The 24,444-nt window shown below is 39.8% G+C and overlaps 1 protein-coding gene across 3 annotated transcripts in view; it reads left to right on the top strand.

Moving 5' to 3' along the window:
- Positions 1–24,444, top strand: part of RASA3 (RAS p21 protein activator 3) — a 129,707-nt gene that overhangs the window by 42,109 nt on the left and 63,154 nt on the right. For all 3 annotated transcript variants that reach the window (XM_039384520.1, XM_027743495.2, XM_039384525.1), the window contains exons 3-4: positions 8,502–8,605; positions 20,465–20,559. In XM_039384520.1, the coding sequence (XP_039240454.1) occupies positions 8,502–8,605; positions 20,465–20,559 (199 nt within the window). The remainder of the gene's footprint in view (positions 1–8,501; positions 8,606–20,464; positions 20,560–24,444) is intronic.

Here is a 24,444-nt window from a genome sequence, read left to right on the forward strand (position 1 = left end):
TATAAAGTTTTTAAGAATTGCCTGTATTTTTAGTCATTCTGATAACTCTCCCATCTTTCAATAAGCTCAAAAAATTATTTTCATATAACCTATGGAAAATAAGATGCTTTGTGTGAAAATCTGAATTACAAAGTGTTTCATATTGGTTCTGGAACAATGTCTTCTCATTCAGATTTGTCCTGAAGAAACCTATCTTTTGCAGCATTTCTGCATAAAATAATTTTTTCATCTGCATGAAAAGGCTTGTAATTAAAGTCACACTGAAACACTGTCTTGTGTATTAGGGAATTCAAGGAGTGCTAGCCTTTTTTTTTTTTCCTTCCTTTTGTTTTTACTCAGTTGAGTTTCATTAGTCTTCTACTAAGCATTCCAGAAATGTATATTTTTCCACGCAGGCCTTCTCCTGGTGTAAAACTTAAACAGAACTGGCAAACGGGAAAAAGGAAGCAGTTATCTCTCCTTCCCGGAGACACTTGGATGAATGTCCAGTTCTGGCTTACTTGGAATATCTGTGACTGAGCCTTCAGACTCTTGATTCATCATCTGCTGTGTTTTTACTGGGACAGTGTAAGAAGTTGCCTCCCTGAGCTCTGTCCCAATCTTCTGCAACAGATTTTTCTTTTTTATTTTCTTTTTTTATTAGACTGTGGCAGAGGCATGAGAAGACAGTTGAGAGCAGTAACCTTTTAACTCAGCAATGCATGAATCATTCAGAACTCAAAAGAACTGAACTAGCACATCCTGTTGTCCAGTAAAGTGCCCTTACCAGTGCTCTGAAGAGAATCTCTGTAAGCCTGATGCCCTTTATCTAAGTTTGTGTCTCAAAAACTGAGAACAGCCAGCATGGTGAATCTTACCTCCTTTATTCAGCACTCAGGTGGGAACTCATAAATTACAATGTGAAACTCAAGTCATTCCTGTCATCCAGCCTCTGTTAGCTGCTGTTGAATTGGATGGTAGCACTGCTGCCTTGTGCTGGAGGATTTTGAGGGCTGCCATGATAACTTGGTAGTGTCTGACTGAAATAAGTCATTCAGTTACCACATGGGCAGACCTTTCTATGAAACCACAGAGCAACATGAAAGTACTGTTTATATAGGGCAGTTCCGAGTCATCCCCCTTCTCTGGGGATCTTTGGACAAGCATAGTGAACGTGTGGGTTGGTCAGAGCAAGCAATCCAGGCTCTCAAGAAGAGAATCTTGAAATCTTCAAGCAGCACTGTTTTCGTAAACTCCTTGGCACAAGCTTTCATTTAATTCTAAAAAGGTCACATGTAAGTCATAAGATATGAGGGAGAGGTCAGAGCCAGGATTTAATATGCTTCTCTGTTTTTTATTTGTCATTCAATATTTTTATTACCATCATCCACAAAGGCACTGAGTAGAGTTGGATCCATTCCATATAACCTAGCAAAGATGTACGTGAAGGGACTCTTGTATTTTATGTCCTAAGGAACATGTGGTAATCACTGTGTTTGTTTTAATGCACAGATCTACAACTTTTCTTTAGTTCTGAGCTGCAAGTAGACAGCCTGACAGTAATTTTGCCTATTAATTTCCTTGGCTGAATCAATTACTTATCTTCCCCCATTAGTAGCTTCCCCCACTTCAGGCTCCACCATCCAGGAGTGTTTCCTAGCTACAGATCTTTCCTAGGGATGAACTTTCGTGGCCCGTTGGTGTTAAGACTGACTTTGCCTTTGCTGTTTGCATCATATGTGTCCATTCACTTAAAGGGCAGTGTCAGCTGCAACAGGAAATCAAGGCAGCTTCTCAAATCATAGGTGAAGAATGGAAGGAATGTGACATCTCTAAATTTGTTTCAAGGATATGAATAAAGGCAAAAACTGTCGTATGCTAAGAATCAAATGGCTGACAGTGTGTGCTTTAGAGAGATGAGCCAAGCATCTTGAGTCTGTGATTATTGAGTTCACCACTATTTCACTGAGGAATTTTTCACGTGCTAAACATAGTGATCAAAGCCTGAATGAAACAGTAAATGAAGCCAGAGGCACTTTCCCCACCCCCAGTCTTTTTTTTTTTTTGTGCTAGTCTCCAGTGAACATAACAGTGAGAACTTTAAGTCTGCAGTGTGCTTGTGAGTGTATAGTGAAATGTGCTGTAAATTCACAGTTAAAGCTATGTTGTTTAACAAGTGGTTGCTCTGTTTTAGAATTAGATTGGGTAACAATTCAACCAGTAGCTCTCAGAACTTTCTCTAAGTAATTCTACTGCCATATTTAATGTTGTTATTTTCTAATTCTAGGCTTGCTTAAACGCTTTTTTCCCCTGTGTTTGGAGTTCGTGGCTGCATAGCTTCTCATGCTCAGATAACATCTTGGATGCAGGCCACTTCTCAAATTTTAAACACAAAGTTGTTTCCCTTAGTTGGAGCGTTGCCAAAATTAGCTGTTGCATCTGAGTTAGCTCCATTAGCTGCTTCTACATTCTTACATTGCCAGCTCACCTCCTTGAAATAACAACCTTCCCCAGACCAGTGGCCCTAAGCAAAGAGGCCTTGAGGTGGATGATTTAGCATGTTCTGCAGCTTCTCTCCTGCTGTTCCCAGGGTCTGCCACCTTCTGCACTTGACTGCAGATAACTGTGGCTTGAATTTGTAACTATAAACTTCAGTTCTGAAACAACTCAAACCTTTAAGGGAAAGATTTAAGATGGGTATGGGTACAGCTTCAGCCTGGTCAGGGATATTATTTAAGCCAAGAACTCTGTGGTTGTATAGAGAAGTAATATAGCTGGGAAGGGTGCCAGTAAGGGAAGCAAGACTTAATGGAAGGAGGAAAATGAAGTGAACCTTGAGACTCAAGGCAGGGTTTATGAATGAGAGCGTTTATCCACACGAAAAGCCACCCATGTGAGTAACAATTGTTGGTGTTGTAGGCTGGTTTGAGTGATGAGGGGAAAAAAAAGTCAATGCAGCTGTAATGTGACTTCTGCTGTTTGTGTGTGTCATCTTACAGAATATTTTGGGAGGTGACCAGGGGCCAAATGGCTGCTGCTTCAATTCATCTTAATCCATGTAAGCCTCATTGAGCCAAACCAGCAACTGTCAAGTGAGGTTGATAACTATAGCTCATGTGTGTGTCTGTCTCTTCTGAGCATAGGATTGAGAAAATAATACACTGCTTTATTTTTTTTTGCTGTGTAGTAGGGCTGGTTGTGGCTGTAACACAGCACTGTTCATCTGGGTGCCTCTGCCCAGTGACATGAGAAAAAATTTGCTTAGGCTTGGTGGGTGTCTGGAAGCAGCCAGCACTCTTTAACAGTGGGCATAAGTGATATGTTTGGATGTACATGTTGCCTCCTGTGCCATATACTTTCTACTGCATGTCCTCTGCCAAATCTGGGCTTCAAATATAATATTAGTTATTTTTAATAAATTGTGTAAGGAAGCTACCATGACATCTGCCAACTTTGGCTCTTACAGAGCCTGTCTTATTTGTCTGTTGTCTTCTAGTTCTGTGTCTAATAGGAGACTGAAGTGCATTCAGATTTTATTTGGCTTGCTGTATCTGCTTTGAATAAACCTTCTCTTCTCTGCCCCACCCCAGTCCTTTTACATATGCTGCAAAGCATAGCATAAAAAGTATTAGCCAAGTAGTAGAAAAAGCTTAGTAGTAGAAACAAACAAGTGTGTTCCTTTGTACAGACTGATTTTGCTTCCCGCTCACATGGTGATGTGAACTCTGGTGTTCAGTTCATGCAGCAGGATGAATCCAGTATTTCTAAACCTTTTAAAATAGTCAGAGGATGTGGAGTTGTCTGTGGCATGTTAATAGTCCTTACTTTCAATCACAAAAGCAGTTTAGAAAAAAAAAATCCATACACAAAGAATTCTGGTTTGAGGGGTTTCATTATTATTCATCATGCAACTCTTTCACTTCATCCACTGAACTACTGGTGCCAAAACAAAAACAAAACTGCTTTAGCAAATCCTAAGTATTGAGAAACAAGCATGAGATTTTGCAACACAACCTGAAACTAAAGAAATGTTTTTACACTGACATTTTTTTATGAAGTCTTTTCCTCTCTGTTAATATTATTTGTGATGATTTCAGTAGATATCTGAAGTTATGGAATTAAAGTTGTAAGCACACCACTGGAATTTAGTAAAACGTGTAAATGTGAACAATTTTTGAACCCTTTATAGAGGAAGAAGCTCCCATTCATCATATTGGAAGTAAGGATTCTCTTCCTTATTTGCTTTCATTCCACTTGATCTACACAGTAATTTTTGTTTCTCTTCTTCCCTGTCTCCTCCTGAAAATGTCCATTGCCAAAACACACATTACAAGGGATGCAAAAATAGATACCTTGAAATGAGACTGGTTTGAAGCTGTATGTAAGTGAAAAAATACCTAGTGGGATCCTTTTGGGTTTTGTTTTCTTGGTGTTCCTGCTCCCATGAGCAGGAACAAGCAAGTTTTTGGTGAGGGGAGAGTATACCTGAAGATTCAAATCCATTGCACTATTTATCTGTCTACTTGACTTTATATTTTCTGTGTCTCTTTTTCTGTGCTGAGAGCTGTGGAAGCATCCTAAGGAAAGTGTCCTGAGGAGGGATTGGTTAGTCTATGTGTTAGTGGTAGAGGCTGTATAAAAGTTGTGCAGTAAGAGAGCCTTGTGCTTCTTGTGGAAAAAGGACTGCTGAGGTAGGACTTTCCTCCTTCAGAGCATGTTAAGGCGATGGGCATGTACTGAAAAAGAAATGAGAAAGGTTTGTGAAGTGAGAGTATGTGGAATAGAAGGCTACAAAGTCAGGCCCTTGTGTGCCTGAAAGCTGGGAACAAGGATTTAAAAATTGGTGCAGGTCTTTCTCAGTTCCTAATCCCATCAGGAAAACAAAAGACTGACTTAGGAACAAGCCCTATTTCATAACTAAAAATTAGCTGATACCTGCACTACTGCTCTTGTTGGTGTGATGGCAAAACTAAAAAGAAATTAGTAAAACTGTTCTAAAATTAGTAGTCTTTATTGAAAAAACTGGTTCTGAAAATACAGTTAGCTTGGAAGGAGATGAATTGCAATAGAGGTCCACTGTTTCTGGCCTTGCAAGTTCCTGCTCTCAGCAGTTATGTTTGAAGTCCAGAAGATAACACTTCACTTGTCCTTGTCCTGCCCTTGTGATCATACTGATGTGCAGCCTACTCTGCAAGGTTCGGGAGGGGGCCCTCATTATAATGTCTCCTCCTCTTTAAATGATTAAAATTTCTCCTGAGTGTAGGATTGGTTAATCTGCAAGGAAAGTTAAACTCAAAACCTGTAAGTTGAATCTGAACTCGCTTGGTTCTGAAAGATTTCCGAGTTTTCAGGCAGGCTATTTCCAGTATTTGTTTTGGAGGATCTTGTCAGACTCCTGAGGGCTGTGTAGGCAGATGCTGCTGCTTTTTATTAATTGCTATGTCAAAATAAAAGTACTTGCTGAATCTCCATCAGACTAATTCTGGCTTTTGGGAGAGAGGAGACACTGAGGGAGGGATTTAGCTGTTCTTTTGGAAAAACCATTCCGGAGCCCTGAGGCTCTTGTTCAAGATAAGTTAGCTTGGGAAATAAATCATGGGGTTTGACTGCTTCAACCTCTTGCTCTTCAGGTCTGGATGGGAGACAAAGAGAGTACTGTTCTGAAGAGATATAGGGAGAAAAAGCACACATTTAAGTGGAATCTGGAAGCATTTGTGTGGTTGCGTTTGATTCCTTCAGAAAGAAGTTACTGTTTCTGCAGAGCTACACAAGACTGGGGTGGGGGCATATCGGATTTATTTTGATATGTATCCTTACAGTTAAAACTGCTGGTTAATTACTCGGTGCAGAGTGAGTATGCTTGTGTTGGAAATCTGCTTGCTTAAATTAATTAAGAACCAGTGCACCTCAGGGGTGTTACCTGAGTGATGAAAGGTTGTGAATCTGCAAGGGGTTCAAGATCTCGGAGGGGGAAAGCCAAGAGCAGAACAAAGCTTCTCTTCTATTGACAGTGGCTCAGTCTGCACTGCTTAGACTAATAAGCCTTGTGCCTAAAATAGTGACCTGATATGGTCCCTGCATGACTAATTCAGCCTTTGTAGTGTTTCTTCTGTTAATTAATCTCTTTCTGATACCAGCATTGGGCTGAGTACCTCCTGTTGTTCGCTCTGCCTTTGTGACTCCTGTGTTAGTTTTGCTGTGTTGTCTTAGTTGACTTCTGCCTCTGGTCACCACCAGTGACAAACATAAATAGAGGACTTGCCGAAGGCCCCACTTGTGTCTCTTCCCTGCTTTTCATCCCAGAATCAGCTGAGCTGAATTAAAGTATGCTCAGTATGAGTCACTTGTATTTGTATTGCCTTTAGACTTGCAGTATACTGAAGCTTCCCTTGTATTCTTGATAGAGGATTGGATATATATAATCCCCAGTTCATTGAGTATCTTTTCATTCTAAGGTCATTAGTGAGTAATTTCATCTGTCGTGTTCTTCCAGCCGAAAGGACAATTTTATGGCTTAACAGAGTATTACAGCTCAGGATGATGAAAGTGTTTTGCATGTGTAATGCACTCAATATTTGGGCAATATTTATGTGTTTGTGTAGCCCCCTTGGGTTAACCCTGTGCATGAAAACTTGCACCAAGTGATGTGCACAGAATGAGGCCCTTGGGGCTGCCAGCATGGCTGCTGGGACAGTCTGGTAGGAGCTGCTTATACCAGAGATTTAAAGTATTTTGTGCCTGAAGTGGTGGTTGCAAAAGTCTCGATTCCAAATAAAACCTGTCAGAGTGGAATGGGTAAAGAGGATGTAACAAGGAGTGCTGAATGGGACAGGGCAGTTGGGACAAACAGGCAAACCAGCTGCCATTTCCAGCAGTTAGATTTTCCTCCCCTGCCTTCACAGTAGGGATGACTGAGTGGGCCTCACATTGGTTTTCATAACTTAAGGATGGATGCATTTATTTATTTATTTCAAGGAATGGGAAACTGTTTTGGTGGTAGAAGTTTAACCTGTGGTTATGCCTTGGGCTTTGTTGTTTAACCAATATATGTTCTTCCATGTGGCTGGAGGAGCGGTGACTTAAATAACGTTCCTTTCGAATATTGAGTGATATCTCTGGACTTCATCAAATTAATGTATTCCCTTCAAACGGAGACTGGTTAGCTAATTTGCAGTGCCTGTGTGTTTTGAGGGAGACTTGTCAGCTAGTTCTTGAAGGAATGTGGTAATTCTAGGGGAGTGTATTTTTACTGTAGGCAGAAATACAAGCAAAATCCTGAAAGAGGCCGGGGGAATTACCTTTCCTGACAAAATTCTGAAAAATTTAAAGTTAATCTAAGAAATTAATAATAATAATAATAGTATTAATAATTTTTGCATATCTAATTTGCTGACATAAAAAACCTTTAATAGTGGTTAAAGCTACAGCACAATTGTATCTTATTTTTGAGCTTAACCAAGATAATAAGGATGCCTGTGTTTAAGAGGGGAAGAAATAATTTGCTGGCTTTTGGCCTATTGGAGTTAGATTTATTTTTAAGTCTACATCGGCAGTGCTTGCTGTATTTGTCCATGTGACTCAAATTGCATCTACTCATTTAGATTTACTGAAGCATGAGTGACTTAGAATGAAGGGTCTGTGTAAAATGGTAGACCTGTCAATGAATAAATAATGTTGATATATGCTTATAGTTCTTAGGAGTAAATCCTTAACCATATAATTGAATAGAGGGAAACTGAAAGGGTTGCTGTCAGGTGTCTGAGTTACTTTTTTTTCCCCATTTAAATTGGTAGGACGCAAAGAAAGCCCCTTAGGTCCCTAAAGAGCTTTTCATGCTGAGGTAGTATTTATTTTTTTAAAAAATCAGGTCTTACTGTAAAGAAACTTTATACAATTCCACTGTGCAAAAATAGGTATTCAGTGCTACAAGGTAACAAGCATGGTGACAGCTCCAAGGCTCACTTACAATCAGTTGAGTGAATCTGACTTTAAATAAGAAACTTTGCAGAGGATGGGAAAAGATGCAGTGGCTGTACTATTTTATTTTAAATATACTAAACGCTTAAAACCCAAATATATATATATATATATGCCATGAACCATGCTGTAGTTTACTCATCCTGTTCATATGTATGCTTTTGTGATCTGTACTGTAATAGTCTGCTGTAGGCACTGTGTGGCAGCTGGTGTCTCTCTACCCTTCAAGGCACTGTATGTTAACAAATAATGTAGTCTCTGCCCCCTTTGTTAAGGGACACTTATTTTCCAGATAGAAAGAAGTGTCTGTTCTTTTTTTGCACGGAAATCTTGCTCTATGGGCATTTAAGATATTTAGGAAGAGTCCAAGTGGAACAGTGCCTGAAGGTGCACATTCACTGGTGGGGAAGGCTCTCACAGCCCAGAGTGATGTTCTGGATATAAACACACTGGCTCCTCCAGGATACCACACTAATGTATTTTCCTTTTTTTTTTTTTTGTGTGTGTGTTTGTGTATGTTTTTTTTTTTTTTTTTGTTTACTCAGCCCCTTCTATGGAGAAGACTTTTACTGTGAAATTCCTCGGACCTTTCGCCATCTGTCATTTTATATTTTTGACAGAGATGTTTTTCGAAGGGATTCCATTATAGGTATGTGTTCATAAATTATTACTTTCTTTTCAGCTTAATTCTCTGTTAGATCATATGTAGTCTTATGACTTGGGGGTCTTGATAGGACTGATGGTGACAGTGATAGTTACTGCTCAGTATTGTCCTTTTTGTCAGTTGACAAAAATGCCTTCAGTATTACATATTATATATAAAAAAAGTTGGGGAAATAAGTGCTGTCTGTTGTGATAGTAGATGTAGATTGCAGTTTAGCAGATTGCATTGTTTAAATGTCAACAACATCATTTGTTAGTGTTTTTTTTTTTCCTTAAATGCAAGGTCTTTAGTCTTGCAGTTTTCCTGGGCTCGTTACACTTACCTGCAAGCAGTATTGTTAAACTATGATTACCTTAGTGACTGGCAGGGTAATAGCTACTGGCCATAGATACCCCCAGTATGACGGTGACAGAATTTTGTGGAGAGTATCAGAACAAACTATGGCCTACAGAATAGCTCTAAGACTTCCAGTGCCTTCAGCAAGATTTTAGCTTTTTCAGATATTATTTGCTATGCATTTCACCTGCAGCAAACTGCATGACACTCCATTTATGTCTTCAGGGATAAAAACTTTGTATAAGTCTAGTTGTTATTGAGGGAAACAGTTTTCACTTTAAGCCACTTTAAGAGTTTGGATTTTTTTTTTTTTCATTTTTTATCTCTTTTGAAGTAAGTCATGTATGACTACTGTTTGTCTAATTTCAGTATAACGTGACTGTAGCAGTCAGTGAGATGTATGTCTTGATAGAGCTTGTAGTGAGGAAGTTGTCTGCTGTTGAGCAACAGATTGTATAATGCCATAAAATGTATTATGTTAAACTGCATGGGGTGATGGTGCAGATCTCTGCGTATCTTTACGTTACAATAGTTCATAATGCAGTCACAAGCTTTTTCTTTAATTATTGTTTTACATATGAGCTAGGAAACTGATCATCCTTCTCTTTATGTCCGTAAGTAAACTCATGTATATAGCATCTGGCATCCTGGGGAGGAGGGGGTCAGTTTCTGACTGTTGAGTGAGCTTTTGGAAAGCTTTTTGGTCTCTGTAATCTCTAGTTTCCCCTGTACTGTGAAAGTAACACCTCCCTTCTTTCAACTGATGAGTTTTTCATTGTTGAAATTATCTGATGTCCTGTGTGTCACCAGTTTTCAGAGGCTGCAGTGACCCATCAACAGGCCATGGACTGGGACTTTTCCTGCTCAGGGCTTTATTTACTCCCTCTCTTGTATCAAGGGTCTCTGAACACTTGATACAAGTCAGACACACGAAATTGCAGATAGTGAAGTGCAAATTGTTTCATTTTCTCCATGCTTCCTAAGCTCGTGTTTTAATAATCAAACTCTGCCATTGGAGGGGAATTACTCAGGAGCTGCTAGAGTAATCTTAAAGGTACTGGGAGCAGTTTATGAAAAGAAGGCCTTGCAGAAAACATAAAAAGACTTTTGTTTGCATGCTTGAATGATTGTTCAGGTTTCTATTTTTCACTACCTCTTCAGGAAAACACGATGTTAACTTTTGTATGTGTTGCAGAATCCATAGGTAGGCAAACTGCTGTGTTACCATACTTATCCTAGGATCATGGAACGGCCTAGGTTAGAAGGAACCTTAAAGGTCATCTAGTTTCAACCACCCTGGTTGAAACACAGTGAAGGGGACAGTTTGCGCTAGACCAGGTTGCTCAGAGCTCCATCCAACTTGGCACTGAAAGTTTCCAGGGATGGGGCATCCATAGCTTCTCTGGGCAACCTGTTCCAGTGCTTCACCACCTTCACAGTAAAGAATTCCTTCCTAATATCTACTCTAAACCTGCCCTCTTTCAGCTTAAGACCATTTCCCCTTGTCCTTTCATTAAATGCTCTGTAAAAAGTCCCTCTGCAGCTCTCTTGTCAGCCCCCTTTAGGTACTAGAAGGCTGCTATGAGATCTCCTTGCAGCCTTCTCCAGGCTGAGCAACCCCAACTATCTCAGCCTGTCTTGATAGGAGAGGTGCTCCAACCCTATGATCAACTTAGTGGCCTCTTCTGGATTCATTCCAGCAGTTCCACATCTTTCTTGTGTTCGGGGGACTCAGATCTGGATGCAGGACTTCAGGTGGGGTCTCATGAGAGCAGAGCAGAGGGGGGCAGACTCTCCTCCCTCAGCCTGCTGGTCACGCTGCTTTTGATGCAGCCCAATGGTATAGTTGACTTTCTGGGCTTCAAGTGCACATTGCCAGGTCACGTTGAGCTTCTTGTCCGCCAGCATCCCAAAGTTTTTCACTTCAGGGCTGTTCTGAATCTATTCTCTGCCCAGCCTATATCTGTGCTTGGGATTGCCCAGACCCAGGTGCAGGACCTTGTACTTGGCCTTGTTGAGCTTTATGAGATTCACACAGTCCCACCTCTCAAGCCTGTCCAGATCCACCTGGATGCCATTCCTTCCCTCCAGTGTGTCAACCCCACCACACAGCTTCTTGGTGTCATGGTTGATGTAGCACTAAAAGTCAGAACTCGGGTGTTACTTGTCTACACGGAGACTTTATAGTCCGTATTAGCTATTGTAGTCTTTTCCCCCCTTTCTTCCTCTGTCTGTTTCCCTTCTTCCTTATTGCAGGCATGTTTTGAAAAGCATATTAAAGATGTGGAAGTGTGATAAATAGCAATGAAGAGAAGAAAAAAAAATCCAGAATTACTGTCAGTTTGATACTACTCTAAAAGTTCTGCTTGTAATAGGAAAATGTTCTGGAGAGACAGCAGTGCTCTGGAGTAACTGCATGTGGTTATTTTCAGTAGTTCCTCTTGAGCGGGATTCAGCAGCAGCAAAGCTCAGCAGTGGAGTTTTTTTTGAGGAAGGGAACTCTTTCATTCGAACAAAGTCTGTAATACTTGAATAGCTGCTCTGTGTGTATCTTCAGCTCAGTCTTAAGACTCAAACCTTTTCTTGAAGAGGCTTGAGCAAGGAAGGTTTAGAAGAGGTCCCTACTGAAAAAGTTTGGTCAGAGTAGTGCTAGAGCAAGCTCTTTTCCACTGAACCACCAAATTCTGCAATTAGGGGCCCTTTGTTTGCATTCCAGAGATCACTTGTTATACTAGGTCATCCTGAGATGCTTCTGTTGAAGAAAATGTGGTTACCCATGCTCATCTAGCTATGACATCTCAGAGAAGGGAGTTGGGGGTTTTGTCTTCCATCCAGAAGACTAATTTTAAGTCCATATGTTACTGAGCTTGTGAATTTACCTGTGTGTACTCTGATATGTTTGAGCATCTCTTTGCATTGTTTGTTTGGCTGGTTTTGAGGAGATCTCAAGACAGAGAGAACAGAGTGCGTATAAGTCAAAATTGTGAGAATTTGACAAGTAGCTATCTTTTGAAGATGGTTGGTTAGCAGAGTTCCTTTAGATTCACTATTTAGTATTTCCAGAACTTTGTCTTGGTGATATAATACTGACTTCCAGGGTGACTGGAGCTCAGAGTAGGCACCCTTTTATTTATTCAAATATGAAGTATAAGTTTGTGATAGTAAGTTCTTAAACTTCCGAAATGCAACTCAGTGTGTGACAGATGAGAATGCCTAAGCCACCAAAAGCGGAAGGTGTGGGAGCGAGAAAATGAAAAACAAGAACTCCCTGAAACCTCTGATGTAAACTTCCGAGGAGAGCCAGAGTCAGAAACTGGAACACATGTGTAGCAGATATGTTTTGGAACATACTGTATTATTTTGGCATACAGGATGGGAGGATTGTGGAGATAAAGATATCTTTTGAGTTTGCATGTTTGTTTATTACATTTGCATTTTTTTAATTGAAATTGCTAAGTCATCTAGGATTTTGTTAGCTAAACAGATACAACTCTTGAACAGCTGTGTCTTGGAAGAATCTTGGATGCTGGTTGAAATGCAAATATAATGAAGAAAACGCAGAGCTCTGTGGATCTGAAATATTTTTGTCTTTTTTATATAAAATGTAGCAAATATACAGTTACTGTGAAAGTAAACTATTCTTAAGTTGTTTAATTGATATCGTCTGTTTTGACTGTTACTGGCTAGAGTTTGTATACTGTTACAGTATGTTGAGGTGCTTTGACTAGGAAATGTACTACTGAAAGTAATGGTAAACATAATTCAAAATTAGATGTGTTTGTTTCTGAATGATGAAGTAGTAGTAGACCAGTTTGCTGGAACATGTGTATGTAGAGTAGCTATTTTCCATCTAGTTGTTACAGTGAGAAAAACATTGAGGAGATGGGGATAACTTGAAAAACTGTCAATTGATACCCCTCCAATAATAGCAGGGGAAAAAGATACCTCTGGCTGGATGCAGTAGAAAGAATATTAGAATAGTAGTGCTGCTACATCAGGCAAATGTAAATGTATGTTCTTTAATGATTATTTTGATATTTTTCAGCTTTTTAGACATGCTGAATGAGACAAGCTGTGCTAATAAAGTGACACCCTTAATAACTCAGCTAGATTTAATGCAGAAAACCATCTCTGTGCTATCCCGCAAGCTGGTATTCTTGTAGGTGTGTAATGAGCTCAGGCTGCCAGGCTGTGACCTTAAACATACAGATCAGTTAAAAAACAGGAAATGTGCCACACCAAGTCACTTAACGCTGTGGTGAGAGATTAGTTAATATCATTTGCCCTTTAGGTGACAAGTACACAATTATTTATCCTCTTCTTAAATCAGTGTGGTTTTTTCACCCCAGCACTTCATTTGTTTTGGTAACAGATGCATGAACCTGACTTGCATAACATCTGTGTTAAGCAGGAACTGAAAAGAACAAAATGCACCCCCTGTGAAGTTCTGAGGGGGAAAAAGTGCTGCACTGTCCCTGTATTGTACTGAGGAGTAAGAACTTTTCTCTGAAAGTTTGTGGTACTCCTGAGGGGAGGCTTGGTTGCCATGCTGATGGGGATGGAATGGTACTGAATAGAACACAGATGTGAAATGCCGAAGCCTTTCAGTGAAGGAGCAGAAAGCCAGCAGGGAGAAGACTAGTGAGTGGTTCTGTTAATTACCTTTACTATAACTTAACTGCTGTAAGTCAGCTTCATAGAGGTTATTAAGCGTGTTCTACAAAAAATTAAAACTCTTGCGGCCATTGAATCCTGTAGGTTGTAATTGTCTTCCTGCTTAATACTAGTTGAGGTGAAGCAAAGTAAGGCAATAAAACAAATTTGCCTTCGGAGGTAGTTAAACTTTGCTACTCTGGACTAAAGTAGATGAAACCAAATCATAGTTCTTGGAAACCCTCACAGACTGAAAGCACCTTGGAATTGAAAGTTGTTTGAGGCTTGCTATGTTTGAGGTGCCTTTGTTAATGGCTACTTCAAAAGCTGAGGAGATGTGTTTGTAGAGTTGCCACCATTTATTACCAAACATCAAAGCAAGCCATCTCCTGCTATTAGGTAACTGTTACCAAATGCGGCTGAGGCATCACCTTTTGATTATTGATTTTGAAGAAAAAAATGAAAAAGAATCATCTCTGCTGAACTATACTTGTTGCTAGCTAAGTCCAGGAAAGATCTTCCGATACAGCATGAAGCAGAAATCAAGATTTCAATAGAAAATTGTGTTATTCTGTTTCTTCTACCTTGACCATGGCTTAGGCAGCAGTCACAACTTGGTTTTTACTGTTTCCGTAATGTGCTGTTAGATGACATGGGAATAATACAGCTCCCTAGTATGGTATAAATATAGCTACTAGTGAAATAAAGGAAATGGATGACTGTCCCACAATGACAAGTCTCAAGAAGCTATAAACTAGAATTATCCTGAGGTTATTCTCTACAGTTGCATAGAGAGGCTAAAATAAATACTTTCTACATAAAATAAGTTGTTAGAATGCACTCAGAATACCTTTTAACATAACAGGTGATCACAAAAGTAGGAAAACAAAATTGAGCTTTCAAAAAGTGATATATTTTCTTCTTTGTCCTACAAGGACATATGTTAGAAACAAAACTACTGAGCATAATGTGCTAGAACCTCAACTGTCCTTTTTTTGCAACCTTCCTCCTTACCTAATGACAAATGTTGATATGATCTGTATGTAGAGTATCACCACAGATCCATTGTCCCATTGCAACCAACATGGGTTATAGCCAGTGTCTTAAATGTATGAACATTTTAATGGCCCAGAGAGTAACTGGCAGAGAGTTGATACCAGAGGTGTGGTTGGATAGGGCTTTTTTGTTTGGGGGTTTTGTTCAGTTGTTTGTTTTTTTTTAACAGGAACATAGAGGAGAAATTCTGATGTTAGCCAGGTGAGATCTTCAGAATTGAGAGCAGCAGAACCACCCTGATAAAGGATAATTCATGCAATGCTGCAGCTTTTGACTTTCAAGGGTAGAATCCACAGCCTACTTTTCTTTGCCTTATTAAAGAAGATAAATCCCTCAAAGGGGAAAAATAGATTTAATAGGTGATACTCTTACTGTATTTGGACTAGTTTAAAAAAACCAACCATCCAAAACTGGGGTCTTGCATATCCTATACCTCAGTACTCTGTGTAGGATGCACTGTTGCTGTGCTGGAAGTGTTCTGCCATTATTGCTGCTAAATTCTTACCAATGTTAGCAGATGGTCTGATAGTGCTTGTGCTTCATGGTGCACTGTACAGGAGCTGGGAAGGAGCCATTCTGCTGCTTCTAAGGCTCTGAAGCCTTAGGTCGTCCAAAATTCTCATCCTTATCTTTGTAATTCTCAAATAGGGAATTTGCTTGTTTCATGTTATGGGAGGGGTGAGTGAATTTGTGCTGTTCTTGAACAAGGTGGGCATGTAGCCCTTTCTGTCTTGCAAAGTTTCTGTACTTTTCTTTGATGAGACATAACCTTTCATACAGATAATTATAAAATTCTAGGTAGGCTGGAATAGCAGTGGTGCTTCATGTTTCCAAGGTAATTAAACTTTCATAAGGCTCTCACAGCCTAAAATGTTGATTAAAATCGATTCTGATTTGTTCTTAGTCTTCCCAGCTATTGAAAGGGACTTTGTGCATCTTCATATCAGTGATTTTTAAATGAATTTACTGATACAGTGTGTCTGTGCACTTAACATGAAGCAACTTCTGAACTAGCTTCCAGGCTATCTTATTGCCCAATATTGCAGCATATAGGAGACAAAGTAGTCTCTGTTCAGAGCTGAAAGAAGACTGAATTAATTAGGCATTTGTGGTTTCTTAAGGTGTGACTCAAACCTAACCCTTTGCTATAAATTAACTCTACTGCAGCCATTGTCAATGGAGGGTGTTGTATTAAAAAAATATTACATTATATTGTTTCGGCTCACTTGGCAGCAATATGCAAAGTTGTGTTGTTTTCACTGTGCAGGTATTCCAAGATAAAGAGAAGATACAAGAGCTTCTGAAATGCTCTGGTTTTAGGCTTCTGTTGGATCACTTTTCAGATGGAGCCTTGTGCCCTTTTAAAGTGACGAACTCCTCTCCTTTTGCTGTCTTGACTTCTTTTTCAGTAAAGGAATCTTCTATTAGTCTGGCATATGTCCTAAATATTCATGTATCTCAGCTGCAAACTGGCAAATTGTTATTAAAAGGTGAGATATAATCCTTTAACTGATGCCTAAGCCTTTTATCACCAACAGGTTTTCCAGATAGAAGGTAGTTGTATGTAGATGGAGAATGCCTGAGCCAAATTATCAACTCTGTTAGTCTTTGTATGGAGATGCTGACCCTGAATTAACAAGCCTGGGCATGTCCAAGGACAAGGTAATGGGCTGCACGGACTTGCCTTGGAAAAATTTTTTGAAGCCAGTAGAGGGTTGGGCGTTGAGGGTGCAGTGCTTCCACAAGCACTTTCCCAAGCAGTGTAGCCAGAAATTCCTACCCTTCTCTGTTGCATATTTCTGCCTCTGTGCCCAAATTATTGACCTTCTACTATCTTCTGTCTCCTAGCTATGTTAATGTGACTCTTGAGTGTGGAAGCTGTAAAACAGGTCACTTGAAACGACCTGTGTGTTAAAAATACCAGCAGCACCCACATGTGACCCCTGAAACTTATTTCTTATTCCCTTCTCTTCCCACAGAATGTTTATTTTCATTGTTTGGGGTTTTTTTGGATTCACTCAATTTCCTCAACAGTTTCAGTACAGCCTGCTGAGAGGACAGGGGTGTATGGGTGGGGAAAGTGGGAGGATCTTAAATCAGTTCGTACCATGGATTGTAAAGTGTGTTTTGCACCCTTAAGACCATCAGGGGCCTAGGTAATAAATTTACTCATCCCTGAGCTGGCTGCTCAAGTAATGGGTTACTGGTATATTGTTTTTTCCATAAAGAGAGATTCACAGAAGGAAGGGGTCAGACGTGGCATATTGTGTCTTCGTTTTGAACACAGGGCTTAGGATTTAAATGTACCAGTGAAGATTTGTTCAGTCTGAAGTAGGGGGACATAGGAAAATTGGTGCCATATGGGTGAAAAACATGCAGGAGTGTCTGAGGTTTTACTACCCTCCTCCATTCTGAGATCTGGTGAGTGTCAGGCTTCAGAAGGAAATTAGTTCAGATGAGAACAATGCTTTCATTGCTGGTCTTACTGCTGAGAATCTGATTTTTAAAAATGTAACTTAACTAAGTTTTGAAATTACACCATATACTGTTCAACATGTTCTGCTGTTTCCTGCCTCCTCCCATACAGCATCTAAAGGCTTAAACAGACACAGACTCTGCAGCCTGGGGCGGCCCTGAGGAAACCAGCAGGAGTGGCTGGGTGCCTCAGGTGCAAGATTTAGAGTTTCTCAATGCTGTCTGGAAGCCACCCAAATCTTGAGAAAGAGTGCAAGACAATGTGCTCACGTTTGGGAGCACGCTGAAGAACCACAAAGAGGAAAACGTCCTGTAAATGAGTGGTGGTAAACCTTTCTGACCTCTTGTGTCAGGTTTATCTTCAAGCAGAATTATAGGTCCTTATTGTGTAGCGTCAGGTCAAATGACAGGTGCCAACAGCTTGTAATTATTGGCCTGGATTTAACCTAGTTCTGGTGAGGCTACAAGTTGTTTAAGCCAGGTTGGACATAGGTCAGCCAGTGGCAGAGCAGTAACTGTGTAGAGTAGGGCAAGGACCTAACTCTGCTCAGCACCTGCACTGTGGTTTATGTGGATCTGGTGAGGAGGAGGAGGAATGTGGGCTGGATGAGCATATGGAGTTGGCTGGTGCAGGTGAAAAGTTAATAACAGAAAATGTGAGGGACGCTCCTGTACACAGAGAACTGTTTAACAGAGCAGATCAGACATTCTGCCCTATCAGTAATGTGTCTTTGTATATGTCTAGAGTGGCCAAAGTGTAGGCCCCTTTTTACTGTCCCTTCCCTTTTTTTTTTTTCCCCTAGTAGAATTTTCTCCTTTGTGAATCATTTGGTATGCAGTGGAAGCCCCTGGATTATAGCCAGCCCAGTCAATAACTTTCAGTCATTAATAAGACTTGCTTGTGTGCAGAGCAAACAGTGCTGTTCAAACAGTTTCCTAATCAAAACAGTTGTAGCACTATGTTAACCCTCTCAAAGCGGGAGGCATGTGCCATTAGCCGTGAACACTTTGTACTGCAATTACGTACTGACTTTGTGGGCAGACCTATCTGGGTTGTCCTGCCACCCATGACAGAGAGCAGTGGAACTCCCTGCTGAAAGGGGGGGCAGTGATCACACCATTTATACTATGTACAGGTGCAGATACTGCACCCACCTTGAATTTTCTTCAAGGATGCTCCCTGCATGGGAAGTGACTGTGAACGAGACTGATGTAGGTGAGGGTGTTTGGCAAGTGCGTGCAATGCTGCAGTCAGGTGGAGGATTTCTGCAAGAGATTCAAGGGTACAGTGAGGATAGCAAGCAGTGAAAGTAAACAATTTCAGTTAAAGTCCAAAGCAATTATTGGAAGGTCATGCATTCAAATGTATTTCTCTTAAAGTGTTTTAGAGAAACTAGGTTCCCCACTAACCAAAACACAGACATCATCACATAGATTCTCAGCAGCATAACTTGGTGTCTCCTGTTCAGCACAGTTCAGATGTCTTATTTACCGTTTCTGCCATATTATTTTGTAGGTTTGTGTAATTACTGCTTTTCTAAGAAGTCTCAAGTCACTTGCTCTGCATACCCAATAAAGAGGCTGGTAATGAATCTGCCATGTTAATCTCTAGTTAAATGTTTGACAGAAGATGGATCTGGTAATCTCTAAAGGACAAGCCAGTAGGAGAGTGCTGAGAGCAGAATGAGCAAGACCTGGGAGTAATGGATCAGAAGTTCTGTGGAAGCTAGAGCAGAAATCCTGGCAGATACTAGGGAGGGCAGCTTCAGAAGGAAGGCAGAGTACTTCAGAAACTGGGACTGGAAATCTGGAAACTGTCACCGAAGCAGCCCGACAGAAGAATGCAGCAGCAGCAGCATGGTATGAGAAGCAGCCCAGCAAACAGGAGGGCTGGGTGAAACCATCCAGCAACAGCTAAAGGAAAAGGCCATAATTTGAGGGAATGCTGGTGTGTAACAGCTTGCTGCTGGGACTTCCATAAGCTTTCAGATTTCAGAAGGGAGAATGCTTTGTGTTTGCCATTTTTGTAGTCTTCCATTGTGTGGGAGTTTTTTGTTTGGGTTTTTGTTTGTTTGTTTTGTTTTAATTTATTTTCTTTGTAAATGTGTTCTGTTAACATTTTCTGAGGTAACATATTACTAATGTCTGGTCAAACTGAATGAATTTAGGAAACCTTTGAAGTCTCTTTCCCACTAGGACTGTGACTTTTTATCCAGTGGTATTTGGGTAAAGAAACTGTGTGTTTCTGTAGCAAAGCAGTGTTTGCAAACTGTATGTGAGCAAGTCACTGTCTCTGACTGTCCTGGATTCTTTCATTTTGAACATGCTGCTTTGCTCAGTGCCTGGGGAACCAGCCAACCCAAAGCTTCTCTCTGAGAATCACGTGCTCCTCAGGCATGCCACGCTCAGCTTTGTGTATACAAAGAAAGACACTTGGAAAAAGTTTCAATGCTTTGCATAATGCCTGAGAGAGACCAGGCAAGACAAAAGTTTCTGCTCTACGTATATATTAGTCCTTGGCATTCATGTACATTAGTTCGCAGCGTGGAACAGGCTCATGGAACAGATAGTGAGTTACCCTCACTACCAAAACAGCTAATTTGATAGGGATGAGAGTAGTGAAAAAAGGTGAGAGAGAAAGGTCTACAGTGTTTTTTGGGGTGGTTTGTTTTTTTGCCTCTCTACGGTCAGGGGTGGTACTTGGGTGGCTCTGTGTTGCAGAATCAAACTCTTAAAAGATTTGAGTAAAGGAGATGAGTCAACAGGGCCTCAAAGTGCAGATCTGGGAATCTGTTGGGACTTGACATCCCTAGTTGTTGCCCTTCTCCTACAAATCTATGTAGTGAAAAGCCTTATCCTAAAATGTTGTTAGCAATAACCCGTGCATGGAACTTTATTTTGGGATTGTTATGGACATCTACCTCAAAAATCTGTCTCCAACAGTTTCCAAGCTTTTCTTCCCACAAGTTTAGTTACATGTCAAAGAAATAAGAATGATGTTTTTACAATAAGCATACTTACAAGCTTGTCTGCAGGCCCCAGTGCTTCACTCTTCTAGGTGAGTATGATGTTAGGAATTTGAAGTCATTCACAAAATGAAGTGGAAAAAGATGCTTATCAGAATTGTGCCATCATTAATATTGGACTCATCATTATGTACTGTGTAAAGGAGAATGCCCCAAAAACTTCTTTCCTTGCTCTAAAGCCTTTCTCGAATAGGACAGTCCTTAAATCATTGTTTTAAAACTTGGTTTTGATGGAAATGTCCTTTTGGGGAGCTACAACTTTATCTTAAACTATGCTTCTGTTTTGTTTTATTTCCAGGAAAGGTAGCTATACAGAAAGAAGATCTTCAAAAGTATCATAACAGAGACACTTGGTTTCAACTACAGCATGTTGATGCTGATTCAGAAGTACAGGTGAGATTGTTAAGGAAATATCTTGGCAAAGGAGTATTTGTAACAAGGTCATGGCAGCTTTATGGGTTTCATAGCTCTAGGGCAGATGTGTTGTTTCTCTACAAAAAGAAAGTGTTGCCCATTAGTATGGTTTAGGTTTTGGTGATAACCACGGGGTGAATTACGAGTGTGCATAAATCAGTAGGGATCAAGATTCTGCCTAGAGGAGTAAATAAAACTTTGTGAACTATGAGGGTCACTGATTCAAGGAAGGGTGTGTATATCTCAAGTATCAAATAACTTCAGGCCCTATAAATGACTGTTGATTCCTCAGGAAGTGGAACCATCTTGAAAATAGTATCTTCAGGTACTGTTTTAAAAAGTTATGTTGGCAGGTTGTCACAGGAATTGCAACAAGTACATACATCTCAGACATAAAAAACACTCCTTGCCAGATTTCTAGACCGTGTTCCAAACAGTGGGAATGCTGATAATTGTATTGCTTCAGCTTTATTTAGGGTTTAGTACTTTCCAGATTTTTGTACACAGCAAGACTCCTCTCTTTTTTTGTATTTAACCTCTCTTCAAGCGGATTCTATCTTCTGTTATGATATTAGATCTTGTGAAAACAGTCATTACAACAAAGCAAGAAATTAAAATGATATAACAGGATACCAAACCAGTTACTTTTTTTTTTTTCCCTGTAAGTATATATTACAGATCACTTTTGAACCACAATATTTGCTTAGGAGGCCACAGACGTGAATGTCTGACCTGTGCAAAAGTCTCAAATAAATGCGAGGGGAAATGCTGCTCAGGTACTGCCATGTGGTAGGGTCGGACACGGTGTCTTAGCTTTTCAGTCTGCGTGCTGGTCTGCACATACCAAGTTGGAAAATGACACTTAAAAAAGCACACACATTCCAACATGTAGTGTGGTTATGTGTGGTGAAGTGGATGTGAAAATACGTTCAAGGTTAGATTTTCTTTTTATTTGGAGAGACAAATAATATCATGCATGTGATACAAAGAAAGCCTCATGACAGCCTGTTCAGCCTGTGACTTTCTCTTGAAAAATATTGATCTTCTTTAATGCCACATTTCAATATCACTGGTAATGGAAAGGCTTTTAAGAGCCTTTTAACTTGGAGATCTATTCTGTTTACTCTGTTTTCCCTGTCTTCTTACCCCAAAGCCTCTTATGACAGTGCCTTTAGAACAGTAGATTTAGTGTTTATTTCCTGTAGGATAAGAAAACTTTCCCTTTGTAATTTATCAGCTGAAGAAGGCCAATATTTGGATAAGCTTCTGCATTGTTTATTTTGTTACAATATTTACAGAGTGAGTTTGTGGAAGCTTTTTAGACTGAGGTGCTTTCTAGGACAGCACTGGTAATGTAAGCTGTGAACTCATAACAAAAAACTTTGCAGGCAGCTCTAGCTTTTGGAGGGATGAGGAGCACAATATTTGCTGGAAAGCGTGTTCTCTGTAATTGTTTGTACAGTTTATCGCTTCCGCTATTTGTATCTTTACAAGAGCCTGACTGTTAAAAGCTCTTTCTGGGCTCCATGATAAGAATTTATTGCAACTAATGTAAATATGAGCAGTTCTCTGATGATTTTATCCATTTACTTAAATATTCTTTGGTCTTTATGTTAATAAGTCTGCAAGAGGGCTTTGTTTTTCCATAATACCGGAAGCAAATTTGTAAATGTTTCGTATGAATTCTTATGCAAGTGAAAATAGCCAAATTAAGTATTTTTGTGTTTGTCTGTTTTTACATTTGCAGTGTCTCGGTTGTTTTTCTAAACACTTTTTCATTTATAAGAGAAAAAAGGAATACTTGTGTTAATGGTAGGTATTTATGCAGCGTTACTCAGTTTTTGTGCAATTTTAAGGAAAATAATTTGAGAAATTTTTACTGAATTGAAATTTGCAGTGAATCATGCAAATATTAGTAGTACAAAAGCAGTTTTAACACTATCAGTTTTATCATTCGAGCAGTTGTTCCCATTTGCCTTATAATCTAGTGGATTAAACATTGAGCTGTGTACCAGGGAACTCATGCATCTTCTGTTTTTGTCAGCCGGTGGCCTTAATACTATTTTCCATGTTGTAGAGCACTTCATGGCTATTTAGTTATGCATCACAGCACTGTTTTGAGGTAAGCTACTGTCACTCCAACACTTGGAATACAGTGAGAATAAATGTCAGAAAGAATGTGACTTGCTTGAGTTCATACAATCAGAGTGAGGAATTAAAAAAAAAAAAGAGACCAGGTTTATAATTCTTTCTAATTCATTAGACCATGATATCAAAGAAACTGAGTGACAGTGATAAGCTGTGTAGGACTTTACTGCATGCAAAGCCTGAAAATATTCAGATTTTAAGCAGACCAGTCAGCACAGTCAGAAACTCAAAACCAGCTTAAAAACAACGGATTGTTGAAATATTAGCGATATTGGATACCAGGGTTCTTGTGGCCCAATTCTGAGACATATTTAGCCTCATTTTTTCAGAATAGAAGGACTGATTTGAAATTATGGATAATACATTTGTGAGGTAAGAACTGATATTTTGAGCTATCCGGAGTTTGAGTAGAATTAAAAATTTTGTTCAACATGGTTTATACTTCACTTGTGTGAGTTCCTTTACATTTAAAAAATCAATATGTAAGTGTTAATGTCATATAACCTTGTTGAACATTGTTTCCGAGGTGTTTAGCTCAAGGCTTTTTTAATTCAGTTTTATGGTTTTACAACATTGCTGATTCTTGCTGTCTTATAAAGGTGCTTTGTATTGTCAGGAGTGAGATTGACTTCATAAATTTTATTGCAGGTAGGGCTGTTACTGACAGCAGGAGTGCGTTAACTGTCAGACTACACAGATGGTTTAATGCCACCTCCGTTTATTGCTTGACAGCAAGTGAAGGAGTCTGGCACGATTGCTCATCTTGAGGAAGAAATGAGGGCATTTTCTGTCTAGGCTAAGTGACTGCTAAGAGGCCTGTGACCTCAGCACTGATGCTGTTTAGTCTCACATGAGCAGCACAGGTGGGACTGTGCAGCTGCTCAGCCCACAGATGCAGCTCAGGCATTACCACCAAAGGCATGCCCTTTGTGGTTTTGGTTCATTGTTTGGTCTTGCAAACCTGCCTATTTGGGATAACCATCATCATCAGGTGCTTCTGAATTTCCCTTCCTTGGGCAACAGTAACCGTCAGAACCGAAGCGCTTTGTCATTCATCAGTGGATTGTAACTGCCCCTTGAGGTTGACAGAATTCATCAATACCCCCCCATTTTACTGGCTGGTTTTGCTCTCACTAGTTTGAAAATGGTATATTGCATAGTCTACTCTTGTCCTGAATGCTGTTTAGATATAGCTGGGTGATGAAATAAGTTGTGCTCTAGGTGCTTAAGTTTGAGCAACTCTGTGGAGAACAAACTATGAAACTCCAGCAAAATTGTATTTGTGTTTGGCATACAATATGAAATTACTTGATATGTGAATATTTCCTTTTTAAATATAGACTAAAACATTAAATGTGATCAGGAAGTTTTATTATACAGAGTGCAGAATGAAAGTTGACAGCAGCTGTTAAAGCATAATTTATGGCTTAACTTTCTGGACTGGAAAACTTGTTCTAAAAGTATGAAGCTATAACCAAGTGGGTTTGTGCACATTTAGTTTAAGGAATTTTAAGTTCCCATCTTCTGAGGGAGCCTACCTCCTTCTCAGTGGGATGGTACTGTGCCCAGAGCTAAACACCCAGTGTCTGACAGTACAAGAGCCCAAGCATTTCAGTGAAAAATAAAACAGGAATTAAACCATTACTGAAAATGGTTTATCTTCTGTATTGAAATAGACTATGAACAATCAAGCAGCTTCAGCTGGAAGGGAGGGAC

This window comes from Pipra filicauda, unplaced genomic scaffold (genome assembly GCF_003945595.2).
Source record: "Pipra filicauda isolate LSUMZ 115617 unplaced genomic scaffold, ASM394559v2 scaffold115_size4368891_pilon, whole genome shotgun sequence".
Taxonomy (NCBI): domain Eukaryota; kingdom Metazoa; phylum Chordata; class Aves; order Passeriformes; family Pipridae; genus Pipra; species Pipra filicauda.